Here is an 18,828-nt window from a genome sequence, read left to right on the forward strand (position 1 = left end):
AATAGGGTTTGTAAATGCAATAATCTAGGACTAATTAATACAGTAATGTTAACCCTGTAAAACTAATACCCAAAAAGTAAGTCATTGTTGAGGGGTCATATCATTTTAGGGGTGTCCAGGAAATCAGGGGCCCCTCCATTTTCCCATGAGATCTATCAAAACACATTGGCAGAATCACAAGATGAGCATAGATAATACCATTTTGGCAGTTCACTTTCCCTTAAAAAAATATAAACAATAGTTGCATTTTCAATATATATTTCACTTCAAGCTATGAAAGGATGGATTATAGTTGAGAACCATAGAATATGGATCAAGCATCAAAGGGAGTGGAAGTGAGAAGTTGATAGCTACTTAAATAGATATGATCAGAAAATAGAGCATAGTTTTTGAACCTATGGCTTTTTGGCAGTTCTAGAACCAATGTGATGTGTATCTTCTGAGAAACTAACATGTTTGCTAGGAGGGAACTTCACCAACATTATCTAAGATTCTTTAATCTAAATACGATGGCATATGCTAACTTGATTAAATTTATGATAAAACTATAAAATATATACACTATAGATTCTTTGTAAAACTCTACATGTCCTTCCTGTATGTATAACTTACCAGCATACTAAGAGTAGTCCCAGTAACTTACTATTGCACCAAGAATCAAACAAGGATAAAACAGAAAACTATTAAATGAAGAAAATGCCCAGAAAACCTTTAAATGGCAGAAAATAAAGAAGAGAATTAAGTAGAATACCAGGGCATTCAGGTGAATATAGACCAATGCACATAATAAGGATAGTAATCAATGAAAATGTAAATGTACATTATACTAGGGTTAGCATTACCTCAATATTCTGAGATTTGTAGAACATGTTCCATGATAAGACTATAGCAATGAAAGTATATTACTTCTTGTACAAAACAGGTCTAATAGGAGTGTGTGGGCATGGGGAGTTGTGGGGGGAGGAGGAGAGCATGGAGGGAATATAAGAGAATGATATACCACCAGGAAAGATATCTGTAAATCTGAAGCTCAAAGCTCTTTGTATTGGTTTTAAAGGAAGGTACGCTGGACCTTCCAATTAAGCACTTTGCTTTGGCTTCTGACATTCCCTTTCTTCTAGCTGATCTATCTTATGACTTCCCTCACATATCCTCTTCTCTGCCATTCCCTAAGGTTGGTATCACATAAGACCTCTAGGCTCTGCTCTCATCTACATCTATGAATTTCCTCATTGATTGCTTTCATTTCCACATCTCTTACTTCCTCCTGTAAACAGGTGATTCTTAGAGCTATAACTTCTGCCCTCACCAGTTTGGCTCAGTGGATAGAGCATCCCAGGTTCGATTCCGGTCAAGGGCATATACCTTGATTTGTGGGCACATTTGAGGTTGATGTTTCTCTTTCATCTCTTTCTAACTCTTATTCCTCTCCCTTCCTCTCTGTAAAATATCAATAATATATATATATATATATATATATATATATATATATATATATATATATATATATATATATATTAAAGCTATAACTTCCACCTGATATCTCTTCTAAACCTCTATCTCCATCTTCTCAGTAGGTCATAGATACTTCAAGCATTTTTAAACTGAAACTAGACACCATTCCCATAACATGTTACCCTTTACTTCCTACAGTCTTTATTTTAGTTAATAGCATTGCAACCAACTTGGTTAGAAACCTCTCTCCTGATTCTATCTATCTGCCTTATAATTTCTTTCAAGCCTAGTTCTAAAATGTATTTATTAGCTAAATGTTTTCTTTACTAAAGTGACTTTTCATTCCCCCCCCCGTATCATCTCTTGACTTTCCTCTTGTGATAGCCTTTCTGACCAGTTTATTTGCCTCTAGTCTCCACCTGCCCTCCTGACCTGCCTTTCTAATCCATCTTCCCCCACCACTAGTCCTGGCCATGAGATAAAGGAAAGCCTTAGGTAGGATTAGGGTGATCACATCCTGGAATTATTATAGAAGACATATGCACGCTGGATGAAAAGTCAAATTCATAATCTCTAAGGCTGGGTTGCCAAACAAGGACCAATTATACAGTCATTGAGCTTGCTTATTCAAACTAAGATTTCTTTATCTCATCCCAAAAGTATTGATTCAAAATCTCCTGAGTTTAGACCCTGGAATTTATACTTTGTAGGCTCTACAATAAGTGTGATGAACATCCAGTTTTGGAAACTCTAAGATCTTATCCAATTATAAGACTCAGTGATTATAACACTCTAATCAGAATCCAATTTGCTATTCCAAGAAAATAGTTACCAAAGTCTTTTGTGCAATGGCAGCATCATTAAACAAAACATAAAGCCTTCAGAGTGCACATTTAGTGAAAAAAAGCATTCATTTGAATGTATACATTCTGGAACATTTGTGAAAATTATATCACATGAGAAGCATGCTTTATGCACATTTCTTCCTACACACATATCTAATGGATTTTTCTTTAGTTTCACAAATAATGCTAATTAGTTGCACATGAAGACTTAAACTAAAAATAGTGGTGAATGTTACCATATGCAAAACATTTAGTAATTAGGGTGTTAATTACATTTATATAAAAGCAATTAAAATTTAACAAAACAGCAGGAAAAAAAGAAGAAAGTAAAATCAAAGCCCTTAAAGTAAATATTTAGATTTTTTTCAGTTGATTCTCTCTAGCTAATAAAAGGAGTTCTGCTTCAGGTATTTTATAATGTTTCCTATATCAGTGAATTACTGGGGCAATAGTAGCTCATGACCAACAAGGGAAACTAGTCCCTATAGAATTAACCACAGTAGATAGTAAATTTCATTTTCATATCGGTGTTATAAATAAATTATTAGGAAAGAATAAAAATAAGAATGACTAATTCCTATTTTATTTACAATAGTTCCTACAATGAACAAATTTATAAATATGAAGCATAAACCTGTGTTATACTAAGGTATCAGAAGTTGAATTCTTACATATAAACACATAGGTGAGCACAGGTGCCTAAAAATATGGATACAGGTATATTCATTAGCAACTATGTATATACTTACTTATCATTAACAACATTATGTGAAATAACTCTCTTATTTTAATTTGGACTGTCCACAGACATGTTTTAGGTTAAAAGCACTTTGTTTCAATATTAAATGTACAATTTTCAAAATAAAGATACATTTTTCCTATGGAAACTATCTGGTAAAGTGAGCTAAGTATTCTCAGCTAACACAAATTCTATTAAACCCATAGTGATGGGGGAGAGGGTCAATTGGGGGGAAAGGAGGCTTAGGTAAAACTTTAGACAATTTAAAAAAACATAGTGAATTTGACTATAACACTAATGGGACTCTGAAACCTGAGATCTTGAAGAAAGAGACTGGTGAGGCAAAAATAATGAAAAGAAAAATGTTCCCTTTCCTTTTTATAACAGAGCTGCCTTAAAAATATTTTGGAAAACCCATTGCTTCTTTGCTACCATTACTTATTGCTACCTCCTTTAACTCCCAGTAACCTTTGATTTTTGTAACGTTACTGAAACACCCTTGATCATGAAATATGATAGTTAATAGAAAAACCTTACGCTGAAACCGATTTGCCTCAGTGGTAGAGCGTCGGTCTGCAGATTGAAGGGTCCCGGGTTCGATTCCGGTCAAGGGCATGTACCTTGGTTGCGGGCACATCCCCGGTAGGGGGTGTGCAAGAGGCAGCTGGTCGATGTTTCTCTCTCATCGACGTTTCTAGCTCTCTATCTCTCTCCCTTCCTCTCTGTAAAAAATCAATAAAATATATTTTAAAAAAAAAAGAAAAGAAAAACCTTACATCTATATCAATTAGGATTTGGTTTGGCTGTATATATTAGGGAAAAGAAAAACAAACAAACAGTAGTTTAAGCAAGGCAAATGTAACTATATAGTCCAGAGTTCGCCAGTGGTTCTGTCGTTAATAGGAACTCGGGCATTCTTTCTCTAATTTCTTTTCCACGACCCAGAACATGTTTTCTGTCCTTAAAGTTACCTTACATTCCAAAACTCCTGGAGCTCTAGCCAACATGTTTGTATTCCAGGCAGCAAAAGGGAAAAGCAGGGAAGGACAGAAAAGGTCTCACCAAGATGAGTCATTTCCTTTAAAAGAGTTTTCTGCCTTACATCTTATTGGCTAAAACCGAGTCACATGGAAAACCTGACTGCAAAGGCTGTTGGAAAATACAGCTTTAGCTGCATCTTTTATCACACCCAAGGAAATTGGTCTGTTGCTGAGGATAAAGGGGAGAAAATATATTGGCAAGCAATTAGTAATCTCTGCCACATTCCTCAAATATCTAATGCTCCAGGGTACTTAACTCCTTTCCTACTCACAATAAAGCTATCTCAATTTTATTTTTAAAATCTAATTTCTAGATCACTGGTTCTCAACTTCAGCTGCAAATTTAGAAGCACTTAAAGTGCCTTTAAAAAGTTCTGATGCCCAGGCCAACTAAATCAGAAACAATGTCAGTGAGACTCAGGCCACAATGTTTCAAAACAGTATCTCCTGGTGATCCTATTGTCCAGTCAAGTTCAAGAGCTACTGTCCCAAAGAAATTTTAAAAGAAGGCATGTAACCCAAATGATACCAAATTTTGTCACTTTTTCTGTTGTGTAAAACAGTGACATTAAAAACAAACAAACAAGCAAACCCTGCAAGCTAGGAGTGGAGAATAATCTGGGGAGTGTTGGCACATGTCATAGAGACCACTGTTTGCCTTGGGAATCAGTTTTCCTCTACTACTTGCTCCTTTTTTAAAAAATATATTGTCTTCTATAGCATTGAAATCATATGATTCTCTGAAAATCCTGATTGTTATATACAGTGGATTCAAGGACAGCATAGATTGATCCAATGTTGGTCATCCTTGATGACTTTTCTCTCATATATCCCCACATCAATTTAAATACCCTATATTGCTTCAAATAACTCTCAAATCTACCCACACCTTTATCTTATCCAAAATTCACACAGCAACCGAAGGGATGTTTAAAACATACAGAAATCTGACTGCATCATTTCCTCTACTCTATGTATATCCCTCCAATGACTTCCCATTGATCTAGGACTCTGCCTGGTAAGATTCCTTCCCATCCACCTCCCAGCCTTATCTTAGGCCCATCATCACACTCTTGCTTCGAATGCCTCCTGGCTCTTTCTTTACAAGCAACCTGTTTGCCAAACCTACTGAATTCCCAAACTCAGCCAAACCAATACTTTCATCTGCTAATTCCTGCTGAGGAAAGACATCATTGCTCCCACAGACTGGGTCAAGATTCATACTATACTTCTTCAGGGCCCTTATTACAGTTGGAATTCTTTGGAATCACCCACCCATCCCCTGATTATTTTTTATGAAGGCAGGAAACATGTTCATGTTCTTCATCATTTTGTTTTCATATCCTAGAACAGCACAAAATATGTATTAATAATATGAAGATAAATATTTTTTTATATTTTATTGATTTTTACAGAGAGGAAGGGAGAGGGATAGAGAGTTAGAAACATGGATGAGAGAGGAACATCCATCAGCTGCCTATTGCACACCCCCTACTGGGGATGGGCCCACAACCAAGGTACATGCCCTTGACCGGAATTGAACCTAGGACCCTTCAGTCCACAGGCTGACTCTCTTTCCACTGAGCCAAACCAGTTAGGGCTGAAGATAAATATTTTAGGCATGAATCTATGAAGAAATGAGTAGTATGGGATTCTGAGATTGGCATGGTAGATTAAAGACCAAGTGAAAGGCTCATCAGCAGCGGCTTGTAACTTAGTCACAGCTGGCCCAAGTAAACGTTTCCTCCTTCTGTTTCAATATCTGTCTGTGTCTCTGCAGGTTGTGAGTTGATCCCAGTACAGTACCTTCGCTGGGGTGACCCCGAGCCCATCGCAGCTGTGGTGTTTGCCTGCCTCGGCCTGCTGGCCACACTGTTTGTCACCGCGGTCTTCATCATTTACCGTGACACCCCGGTGGTCAAATCCTCCAGCAGGGAGCTCTGCTACATCATCCTCGCCGGCATCTGCCTGGGCTACTTATGCACCTTCTGCCTCATCGCCAAGCCCAAGCAGATTTACTGCTACCTTCAGAGAATCGGCATCGGGCTCTCTCCGGCCATGAGCTACTCCGCCCTGGTCACCAAGACCAACCGCATTGCCAGGATCTTGGCTGGCAGCAAGAAGAAGATCTGCACCAAGAAGCCCCGGTTCATGAGTGCCTGCGCCCAGCTGGTGATCGCTTTCATTCTCATCCTCATCCAGCTGGGCATCATCGTCGCCCTCTTCATAATGGAGCCCCCCGACATCATGCACGACTACCCGAGCATCCGGGAGGTCTACCTGATTTGCAACACCACCAACCTCGGGGTCGTCACTCCCCTCGGGTACAACGGGCTGCTGATCTTGAGCTGCACCTTCTACGCTTTCAAGACCAGAAACGTCCCAGCGAACTTCAACGAGGCCAAGTACATCGCCTTCACCATGTACACCACCTGCATCATCTGGCTGGCCTTCGTGCCCATCTACTTCGGCAGCAACTACAAGATCATCACCATGTGCTTCTCCGTCAGCCTCAGCGCCACCGTGGCACTCGGCTGCATGTTCGTGCCCAAGGTGTACATCATCCTGGCCAAGCCCGAGAGGAACGTGCGCAGCGCCTTCACCACATCCACCGTGGTGCGCATGCACGTGGGGGATGGCAAGTCCTCCTCCGCCGCCAGCAGGTCCAGCAGCCTCGTCAACCTGTGGAAGAGGAGAGGCTCCTCGGGGGAAACACTAAGGTAAACGCTGTGGGGACCTGGTGGGCACGGGCTGCTCTCTCTGAAGCAGGGGCATTGCCTTCCCTGGGTCTTTTCAATGGAAAATGCTTGAGTAAATGAAGGTATTAGGGAGCAGGGGGGTTGGGAAAGGGGCTGTGGACAGGTTTGCTGAGTCGTTCTTGTGGGGTTTAATTGGATATGGACCCAGGGACTCAGGCCAAGCCAGAAACATCGAAGTGGAGGCCCCTGATAAAGCAAAGAGTTACCGCAAAAGGAGATGAGGTCAAGAGGGTGGAGAAAGCTGAAACCACTTTGGCTCAGTGGACAGAGCGTCAGCCTACGGACTGAAAGGTCCCAGGTTCAATTCCGGTCAAGGGCATGTACCTTGGTTGCAGGCACATCCCCAGTGGGGTGTATGCAAGAGGCAGCTGGTCGATGATTCTCTCTCATCGATGTTTCTAACTCTCTATCCCTCTCTCTTTTCTTCTCTGTAAAAAAAAAAAAAAAAAAAAAAAAAAAAAAAAAAAAAAAAAAAAAAAAAAAATCAATAAAAATATATATTTAAAAAAAAAAGAAAAAAAAGAGGGCAGAGAGAGCACAGTTAAGTCATTGAGCCAGGACAAGGCCCTCCAGGCCCTGAGGGGACAGAGATGCATGGTGCACAAAATTCTATTGTAGTTCACCAGAAAAGATTACGGAAAAATATTAACAAATAAGATGATGCTGAGAACAGAATACCGAGAGCCTCACACATCCGACTGCACTTGCACATGCCCAGTGCATAGAGGCATGAGAATATAAGAATGTATATTCTAGTTCTTAATGGAAAACTTGAACTCTTTGAGAAATGCCTAAGTAAATGAAAGAGACAAGAGAATAAAGTAGCTTTGAATGTAATCTTTCTAAACAGCCATCCAGTCTCCCCCTTTCTCTGTGGCTCACAGTCCCATCCCATCTACCCCACCAAGTTCAGTACCACAGGTTTTGCTACTGGGCAGTTGCCATCTGAAAAGAATCTGTTGTCAACAGTCAATGGTTTCATTTTGAGGGACTACCTTATATGATAAATGTCCCCTAAGGTAATTCAAAAGGCAATGAGAACACCTTATCAGTGAAAGTGTGAAGGTGTTAAAAAGACTATTTGGTTGGGAATAAGGATCTCCTCCTCTCTTTAAGAAGTACATAATTTGACGGGAAAATAAAATAAAAGGGGAAGGAAAGTGAGAAGGAAGGCAGATGGAAAACATGCCAGTAGGTTTGAGATATGGAAGGCCTTCTGTGTATAGAACATGACATCTGCAGGATTTATTGAAGAAATAAAAGACATAGTTATCCCTAAGGTTTACAATTTTAGTTGACTACCTTGCACCAGTGCATGGAAAGATATGGGAGGCATACAGGAATTAGAAAAGAATTGAAAGTGGTAAGGATACATGCATCCTTTTGATGTACAAAAGAGCTACACAGGATATCATCTGCTAACTCTACAGAGATTTGACAAGTTTTCTAAAATCTAGATAAATAAATGCAAGATAAATGGCTGTATAGTATTGCTTCAACAATTTTTTTAACTATCATTTTAGCCTACATAAAAAGTTCTATTTTCTATAAACTCTAATCCCTCAAAGCCTGAGTTGTGGTAATGGTAAAGATTCTGTGTCTGCTGGGGATGGAAAAGGACTCACAAGACACTTAGAGTTATCCACATGGCCCAATTCATTTGCATTATTAATATGCATCCTTGCTACTTTCAGTTCTTTTCTAATTCCTGTATGCCTCTTGTGTATTTCCACGCAACTTGTGCAAGGTATCAACTAAATTGTAAACCTCAGGGATAACTATGTCTTCTATTTCTTCAATAAATCCTGGATATGTCATGTTCTGTACACAGAAGGCCTTCCATATCTCAAATCTGCTGGCATATTTTCCATCTGCCTTCCTGACTTCTCTCTAAAATATTCATTTTCAGAAATTTTTGCAAGATCAGCCTTTTATTTTATCTAAAAAAAATTATTTTGTCAAACTTAATTTATCAGCCTTTCATTAAACTCTTTCTGTAATAAGTCTCTCTGGTGTCCTGATAGAGAAAACAGTTTGCTACAGGGGGGGAAAATGTGAGTCTGTGCCTAAGTACCCCCAAAACTCTCTAGGGCGGGCTCCTTAGAGAGACAGCATGGAGCAGTGGTGAAGAGCACTGGCTTTACAGCCAGGTTCTCCTGAGTTTGAGTTGAGACTTAATCTTTTCATCCTCCAAATTCAGATCATATCACCTACTTCTAAAATTGTAAAGAGAGAAAGGAATAATGTGAGTAAAATCCAAGCACACAGTCGATACTCCACTAAAGGTAGCAGGATGCAAACTAGACAGCACTGGGATTGAATCCTGGCAGCATCACTTGCTAGCTGTGTGACATAACTGTAGGCCAATCACTTAACTTCTCTGTGCCTCAGTCTCTTCCTCTGATAAATGGGGATGAGGAAATACATACTTCATCCAGAAGTTGTGAGACTAAATGGGTTCCTATTTGTAAAGTGGATGCCGTACCTGCTCCCCCTTTTAAGTTACAAGCCTAAGAGATAAATTAGATCCAAACTAAAATTCCTTCCTCTGTGCCTCACATGAGCTCTCAAATTAAGTATTTCTTCTTTGTGATGCAAACTCAGATGTTCATAACACTAGCATGATAATTATCACATTGTGGAATATGACTGGTTATGAATGAATTTACCTCCCTGTTTAGTTTATGGTTTTATAAAGGCCAATGTGAATTGCATTGCCTCTCACATTGGAGCTTAAATAATGGCAAACTAGTGAACTTGGGTACTTCTAATATTTTCACATTTTATTCTAAATTACCCCCATTACTTGTGCTCCTCTTGTTTGAATTCTGCACTATGTCAGTGTGCCAACTTATTGGGACCCAGGGTACTATGTAAATTTGAACGAAGTACTTCAGTTCATTTATCCCACTATAAAATGGTAGATAAGTACTCCTGTTGTGAGGAGTAAATGAAGCGACATGTGTTAAATTCTTAGTATCAGCACATAGAAAGTACTCAATAAATGGCAGATAACCCTTTTAGAAATATATTCAGTTTCAGGAAAGATTAAGCCAGATTTTCAGAGGCCTATGTGATTTCTTTGGTTTAATTTTCCTCATACCACAAGAAATATGCAGGTAAACTGTTCCTAGTATTCCTCCGAGGCTCACTGATTCCAGGGCTAACATCTCTCCTATTCTATTCACCTTCTTTTAAAGGTTGCATGTTGGTTGTCATGGCTCAATGCATTGCATCCTTTTGTTAGGGGGAAAAAGCCTTCTTAGAGTCCCATAAAAATTGCCTTTATGTTTCATGGACAAAATCATCTTATATAGCTATCCCTAGCTGCATGAATATAAGAAAGTTGTGCTTTTAGCTTTTATATCATCTATAATGGAAACTGAAAGGGAAAAGGGAATAGTGTTAAGTGCTATTGGATAAACCAGTAAACAGTGTCTACCATGGGAAGTGGCAGTACGTAATAGTAATAGTGGTGGTAGTAATAGAATTGTCTCGTGGTCACAAAATATTGAAAATAGAAGCAATAATCATTCCCATTTTTCAGATGAGGAGTTGGAGGGAGGTCCAGCATGGTTAGCAGACTTACCCATAGACTAGTCAGTTATGCAGCTCTTTTTATATCAGGCCTCAGCTTTTTGGTATTTGAGCTGAACATTTCCCAGAATGTATTCTCCGGAAAGCTATTCTCACAAACTCCTCCATAAAAACAAACAAACAAAAACAAACAAACAAACAAACAAAACAAAACAAAACCTTATTTGGTTAAACAAATTAAAAAAAATAAAAACTCTGACTAATCTACCTTTTTATTAGAAATAAACACTGAGAAGTCTTGAAGTGTGGAAACTAATCAATCATCTATTAAATTTTTTTACCCATTCTTTTCCCTAGCTTTGGAACACAGGACTATTTTTTTTTTCAAGTAACTCTATTAACATTCCAGAGAATTGATACTAAAATGGAGACTCACTTGAAAAAAAAAAATCATCAGAGCTGAAAAAAAATAGTAGACCTGTTCCTGAGGCCTGACTTATAAATCCAATCTGCACTGAGAAGGCTAGCAGAAAGAGCCAATTTCTACCTCCGGTCATGGAGATCACTTCTGTTTTCTGAACACCTCAGGGAAGAATAGAACTAATTCCAGCAGATCTAGCAGTTTACGGGGAAGTTAACTAGGTTCACCCAAGAACAGACAAAAGAAAAATAGCCAGAGTCAGTCATTCAATTCGCTGAAATAGCAATGGGAGATTTTTATTTAAAAGGCAGTGAGTCAGGAGAGATTTTTTTAATATAGAAACAAACCATTTATGCCATCAATGTATAGAGGTCCCTGTGATTAACAGTTTGGTTCTAGGCACTAATTTCCAGCACATGTGGTGCGGCATCAAATCCTTGTCACGCAGCTAATGCCAAGTTTCTACTTAAGGCCTTCACTTCGGCTGCAGATTGACAAACAAACACAAAACCTGCTCTGACCTAAAGAAAACACTGAATTTGATGAGTCAGAAATTCTGCTCTACAAAATTCAGAGTTTCCAGGGTTGTGGGGCTGAGGTCCTTAGTGGGCCTTTCATAGCTAAATAATAACAGAGGCATATAATTCTGCATCAGAAAATTTCTCAGAAGGTAAAACCCTCCCCTAGGAATTCCGGTGGCAGAAACATTAGTGTTGCCTCCACCTTAATTTTAGAAACTGCCATTTGCCACTTTTGTTTTAATTAACTAATTAACTTTGCTTTAATTAACATTGTCACGAGGGCCCACTTAGGCTGTCTGCTCAAGCAACTGCTAGTCCTTTCATATCCATAGCCCAGATTATAATTTTCCTGAAAAATTGTTTCTCTTGTGTGAATTCCAACATAACCCAACTCTGATCAGAGCTTTGATGATTTCCAATTGCTTAGATCTCATTAGGGGGTTATTAGTCTGTGTGAAGTGATGTTCCTGCCATTTCTCCCTCTTTGGAGCCTTCTGCCTCTTCCTACTGTCTCTTCAGATCCTTTCTGTTTCCAAGGCCCATGTGCCTAAACCCTGTCAGATCAGGCCGTCTCACAGACTTGCCCTCATCTAGACTCCTAGACATCTAGAACATGTATTATGTATATCGTACATTTAGCACACATGCCTCGCATCTTCTTCATCTATTATTTACTCACAGACACTCACTGAGAACTCAGCATTGCCAGGAACTGTGCTAAGCCCTGAGGGTCTGGAGGTTGTTTGGGGTATGTGCACAATATTTTCACAACTATAACTCAGATCTCCCATGGTGCCTAGCACAGTGCCTGACATATTGCAGTGTTCAGTGGTAGATTATGAATCTGATTGGCAACATCTCTTAGGGATCCCACCATCATCACAGTGAGAAGACCACTCACTTTGTTGACTTTTGGGTCCACATTTCATATGACAATGCTTTGTTCTTCAAATATAAGAAGAAATGCATTTTTTTCTAAAACCAAACTTTTTTTCCCAATGCAGTTTCCATTGAATGCCTGCTCTGTGTGAAGCACTGTTTTATATTATGGGAATGGAGATATAACTAAAAAATAATCTTTGAGGAAACAGATAAGCTCAATAAAGTAGAACAGCTATTTGATAGGAGTCTATAGGGGAACAAAGGGGCCAAGGGAAAAGCAGTACATTCTACATGTTGGGAATTAGAAAATTCTTCCAAAGGAACCAATTTAAACAAGAGAATCTGTTTAAACATTTAAATCCCTGCTTAGAGGTCTTCGGGGTTTCCACTGGCTAAGAGAGGACCGAGCCAAGCTTCCTCTGCCTGGCAGCAAAGGCCCCTGGTGGTATGACTCCTTGTCCCCTGGCCAGCCTGGCATCAAGTCACTTCCTGTCTGACTTTCCATACTGACCCATCGCAATTTTCTTGTGTTCAGGCCTCTATTGAGGCATTGATGGAGGTATAATATACACCTGCTCTATCCACCCTCAAGTCTCACATGGCCAACTCATAATCACTTTTCATTTCACTTCTCCTGGGAAGCCTGTTCTGACCTTCTCAGACTACATCAGGTCCCCCTCCTTATGAACAAAATGAGCCCTTATCCCCCTGTGTTATAATCACCTGTTTTCTTGTAAGGCTCCCTAACACACAGGTGCATGTACTATGAATTTAGGAAGCACAGAGACCACGTCTTATTCATTTTCTGTGACACTGGCATCCAGCCCAATGCCAGGCACTGTGAACACTCGGAAATGTGGCTAAGTGACTGAATGGATGGATAAATAATGACATTAGAGCTACACTAGCATTTGCCAGTGAACAGTCAAGGGCTGACGAGTGTAAATAATTATATTTATGAGCACTTGCTACAGGGCCAGGCACTGCTCTAAGCCCCTTATGTGTATTAACTCTGTTAATATGCAAACATCCCTCATTTTACATATGAGGAAACTGGGGCAAGTGGAACTAATTTATTTGTTCGAGCCCATACAGAGAATAGGTAGGAAAGGTAGCTGGCTTCAAAGCCCATGCAGGTTCCCCATTCCAGCTCTTAATGCACTGTGGCCTGAACTGAGAAAAACTGGGATTCAATGGGTGTGGAGTGCGACACCCCCGCAGGAGTTTCCCTGAAAACTGCCCTGAGATCAGTGTCGCACTGTACTTTCTTTTTTTTTTTTTTTAATTACATATATATATATATATATATATATATATATATATATATATTATTGATTTTACACAGAGAGGAAGGGAGAGGGGACAGAGAGCTAGAAACATCGATGAGAGAGAAACATCGACCAACTGCCTCTTGCACACCCCCCCCCCCCCCCCCCCCCCGCATTGGGAATGTGCCTGCAATCAAGGTACGTGCCCTTGACCGAAATCGAATCTGGGACCTTTCAGTCTGCAGGCTGATGCTCTATCCACTGAGCCTAACTGGCTTCAGCTCACACTGTACTTTCTGATGAGGCCATTCCTTCCACTGAGGCTGACTGCATTTCCTTTTTTTGCATGAATAAAATACACAGATGCATCAGATATAAAATTTGAACTGTAAAAACTGCCTGCAATTTTTCCTGATTAATGGTGATTTTTAAAATGTCTATATAGGATTTCATTTGTGAGAAAAAGTCTGACTCATTTTTACATCTTATAATGTTTATTATAGTTAGTATTATTATATTGTAACTAGGGACTGTGAGGATTTGTATTACTTTCTTGACTAATTCTTATTTATTTATTATTTATTTATTTGCCTGATGTCATATAAAAGGTCACAAAATAGGGCAAGGAATCCTGATGTTTCACCTTGGTCCAGTCTTTTTAGAGTAATAATGATATACCGGGTACAGCGCTGAGTTCTAGGAGTATAGAAACAAACAAGACACAAACCTTACCCTGAGGAGCAGCTCAGAGTAGAGACCAACCCATACAGAAATCACTGATAGAGGAGAAAATTCACTGGGAAGTCAGAGGTCACCAATGGAGATCCTGGGAAGGTTTATTCGAAAGGTTGAATCCAATGGACAATGAAGTGAGCTGGGTGGAAACCAGGGGACATGTGTTCCAGGGAACAGCATGAACAAGAGCCCAGTGGCATGGTGTGTGCAGGGAAATACAGCATGCACAGTGTGTCTGCAGGTGACAGGAGTCGGGCTGAGAAAGTTGATAGAGGAGAGGCTCAGCCTGAGGAGCCATCAGTCGACCACCTTCCGTTCCAGTTCCCTCCATCTCTTTTCAGTGGTCTCGTCTCTCTGTTTAACCCCCCACCCTGGCAGACATCCAGTTTCCTCATAGCCATGGCCACCTCCCAACACCAACTTGATGCCTCCCACCCACCCCAACCAAAACTCTGTCCTTTCCCCTTCTCTGTGCTAGAGAGAAATAAATTTGTGCTGTTACAATAATGGTTATTTATGACTTGCTTCCTACATTGTGCTGCAAACACTTATTGAGCAATTACTTTATTACAGAGACTGTATATATATGTATGTACACACACACACACACACACACACACACACACACACACATATACACACACACTAGTGGCCCTGTACACAAATCCATGTGCTAGCTCACTGCTGCTTGCCTCAGCTGGCCGCCCCACCCACCGCGGCTATAGCGCTTCGCTGCACATAGCTCACTGCCCCACCCTCCTGGTGATGGGTCATTACACATCATGGCATAATGACCATTTGTATATTTGTATATCCTCTTTATTATATAGAATCTATATAGGATCTTCACACAATATTATATAACAGAAAACAGGACCTCCATCCATAGATAAGAAAAATAATAAGTGAGACATATAATAAAGCCCTTTATTTGCTGCATATTTATTTGATAAAGGCTAAAACCCCAATTTAGAATTCAAACCCAAGTTCACATGTCTTCAAAGCTCTTCTTCATTCTAACATTGCCTTTCTGATTTATTGATTTATCTCAACCATGGATTCTGCTTTGTTGTTGTTTTTTCATAGACAAGTTCACTGTGAATTTATTTCTGTCTCATAAAATATTCATATTTTGATTCTGATTTTTACTCCCAGAGAAATGAACCTAAAGGTGATTTTTTTATTTTTTTTTTTTTGCATAGAGGCATTTGATGCAAGGTGACATCATGGAACAAAGTAGCCCATCAGCCCCTCTCATGTTATGACCTGACATTAGTATGTGCCTTGTCAGCAAAGACATGGATTCCAATTTTGGCTCTGCTACTTACAAACTGGGACCCTAAACAAAGTGCTTAACTTTCAGAGCCTTTAGACAATGGGACGATACTATGCTTTGCAGCCTGTGTTACTTTCATAGGGTCACTGAGCATCACACAGAGTGCCTCCATAGTCCAGGTCTATGAACTGGGAGTTTCCAATTTTCTAGTCATGGAGTCATCTCAGTTCATGTCTACCCAAAACACAGCTCCAATGATATAAAATGAAAGGTTCCATGCCATCATTCTTCAGAAAAGCTACTGAGATGAAAATATCCTACTTTGGGAATCTGGCTTGAATTACTAGTCAATCACGGCCATATCTTGGGGACCCACTGCCTTCCAAATTCCCTTTATATTTTTAGGTGGGAGGTTGAGAAGTTTCAGTTAAATGCTTTTTTTTAGATCTCAGGCTTTCCCAGAATTTAAGGATGACTTGGAGGTGTTGGCCATTTTTTCTCATTCCCCTTGTGGTTTTGTCAGGCATTTATATCCCTTCATGAAAGAAAAAAATATAAATTTTTTTATCTGATGTAAAACATATGGATCCATTTTTTATCCAATACTCAAGAAACTAACTAACAAATCATTGTGGTCAGTTCATACATAACATAATATGAAGCTCTCTTTGGTGAGGCAAGTATGTGCTACGTTCACTTGTGTTTAGTGGAAAAAAAAAAAAAGAAGAAGAAGCAATTGAAGGAAATCAAGAAATTGTCACTGCATCCCTCAAGCTTGCTGTCTGGCCTGTTCTCAGCCGGTCACACAGCACAAGCCACATGGTAGGAGCTGCCAGAGAACATGACTCCCCCTCTGAGAGTTCCAGTGGCACAGCCAGAATCACAACCCATTAATGATGCTGCCTCTGGTTTGTTATCATATGGAAAAGAGAGACTGTGACTTAGTAAACAAACATGAATGTGTGCCTGACCTTGTTCTCCTAAAACAAATAATAACTGAAAAGGAATGCCTAGTGACCCTCACGATGCTCCCAGTGAAGATAATGGTAATTGCAATCAGTATTTGTTAATCAAGTCCCAGTCCTGTGTGAGACACTATATTACATGTTTTTCATAGTAGCATCTTATGAAGCAATGTTCTCCAATCCACCTGGACCTCAGATGCATGATCCTATCCTGACCACCACATGCCCTGAAAGACATGGGCCATTTAACTCAGGCTGAGGGAGAGGAGATTTTGGCGTTCTCCATACAAAAGGCCTATGAAGTGTCATGACATTTTACAAGGTTGTGACTCTGGTCATCTTTGACACACACACACCCTACCAGAGATCACCGAGGGCAGAAATGTTTTTCTTATTCATATCTAGAATGGCTTGGTGCAGGAGCTCTGTAATCACTCTTGCAGTATTGCAGAAGATAAAAAGGAGATGGAGCCCGAATGTGCCCTCTGACTTACATTCTTCAAAGGATAACAAGGTCTCACTGTCCTACACCATACACCTTAACTTCCTCCATTGCTATTTCCTGGACACTTCAGTCTGGATCCCCCATGTCTTGGTCAGAAGCTGAGGAAAGCTGGACCCCTTGGGTAGAGTCAGGTGTACCAGATGGTATGCTCTGACTCAGGCAGACACATTATGACATTGCAAAAATAAAATAAAAATTTAAAAGGCACAGCAAGAGCATCTGGCGTGGCGGGGGGTGGGGGGAGGACTTGAGTTCAGAGTGAACTGTGGATATCTCTCTCGGGGACTTTCCAGCCACTGGGTACAGCCAACTGTGCAGCCCATTTCTGAAGAATGGGTCAGGGCAAAAGCAGGCCTCTCTCCTCCATGCACAGAGCTGGTGTCTGCCAACACTGCAAAATGAGAACCAAATGTTCTATCCCAAATGGATAGCAAGCACATTCCCCTTTCATTGGTTCACTAATAAAAATGCAAGAAAAAAAAATTGATTTCTATATTCACTCGCCACAGCATAGTAACTTTAGGACTTGTAGTCATCCAAAGGGAGTTTGAAATGTCTGAGGAGTCTGAGAAAACTAAGCAAAATGACTTCAGTGAGAACTTCCAGTGACACATTAGCAGGATGCGAATGTGGCGAATTGGAGCTGAGCAGCTGCACACTTCTGATGTCCTGCCTTGTTTTGTCAAACTCCAAATCCCTGCACATGTTACCTTATTTCCCCTTGGACATTCCCAGAGGCTTTCTTTCCGTTGTATCCACTGTGCAGACACTGCTCTGTGGCTGCATCTCCAGGGAGAAAAGTGCCAGACAGAGAGCAAATTGCGGGCTGAAAGACACAGACAGCCTTTAAACTCCAGGGCATTTCTCATCATCCTAGTGATGCTCTGAGGAACCAGGCTGTGTGTGTTAACTGTTAACAGATTCTCTCTTTCTCCTTTCCTGGTCCCCCACAACCATCGTCCCTACCCCCAGTGGTCAGGGGACTATGTTTCTCTCCTGGCCACTAGGTGGCAGGCTATGTTCTCTGGGCAGCTCTGGTGGGAGAGCATTTCTGCTCAAGATGCACTCAGCTTGGGTAGCAATGATAGAGGACTGCCATTGCAGGCTTGTGTAGAGAGCTTGTTGCAAGCAGCTGGAGACAAACTTTTGCAGAAGTGGTGTTAGCAGTACACGCACTGATTCCCAGGTGTACCAATTGAAGAAGATTCCTCATACAAACTTGTTGATTTTCTCATCATGACTAATATCACATTTCCATACCTATAAAAATAGTCCTAACTAATAAAGAGGGGATATGCTAATTGACTGTCACATACTCACAAGAGGGCAACACCCACAGTCAATAAAAGGGAATATGCTAATTACTGTCATGCCCTCACAAGATGGCAGTGCCCATAGCTATCAGATGGCAGTGCCCAGACCCCTCAGCCCCTGCCTCATTCAGCCAGAGCCCCCTCAGCCCCACCAGGCGGCAGGTGCCATGCACCTCATCCAGCTGGAGTCCCCCAGTCCCCTCAGCCCCATAGGGGAAGGGAGTTGGGGGCAATCGGGCCAGCAGGGGAGGGCTGTTGGGGGCTATCATACCAGCAGAGGAGCAGTTAGGCATCAATCAGGCCAGTAGCAGATCAGTTAGGGGGCTACCAGGCTGGCAGGCAGAGTGGTTAGGGGCAATCAGGCAGGCAGGCAAGCAAGTGGTTAGGAGCTAGCAGTCCCAGATTGTAAGAGGGTGCAGGCTGGGTTGAGGTATACCCCCACTCCCATGCATGAATTTTGTGCACTGGGCCTCTTGTGTGACATATAATAGCTAAGAAGAAAATCAGCATTATGTTCTAAAATATTGAGCCTATATTTTTTAAAGATACATTATTCTTATACACCCC

The 18,828-nt window shown here is 40.6% G+C and overlaps 1 protein-coding gene across 6 annotated transcripts in view; it reads left to right on the plus strand.

Annotated features, from left to right (window-relative positions):
• The window catches only part of GRM5 (glutamate metabotropic receptor 5), a 399,229-nt gene that overhangs the window by 336,080 nt on the left and 44,321 nt on the right, over positions 1-18,828 (plus strand). For all 6 annotated transcript variants that reach the window (XM_084894637.1, XM_084894640.1, XM_084894641.1 and 3 more), the window contains exon 8: positions 5,860-6,799. In XM_084894637.1, the coding sequence (XP_084750763.1) occupies positions 5,860-6,799 (940 nt within the window). The remainder of the gene's footprint in view (positions 1-5,859; positions 6,800-18,828) is intronic.

This window comes from Pipistrellus hanaki (assembly GCF_964339955.1).
Source record: "Pipistrellus hanaki genome assembly, chromosome: 9".
In the NCBI taxonomy this organism is placed as follows: Eukaryota; Metazoa; Chordata; class Mammalia; order Chiroptera; family Vespertilionidae; genus Pipistrellus; species Pipistrellus hanaki.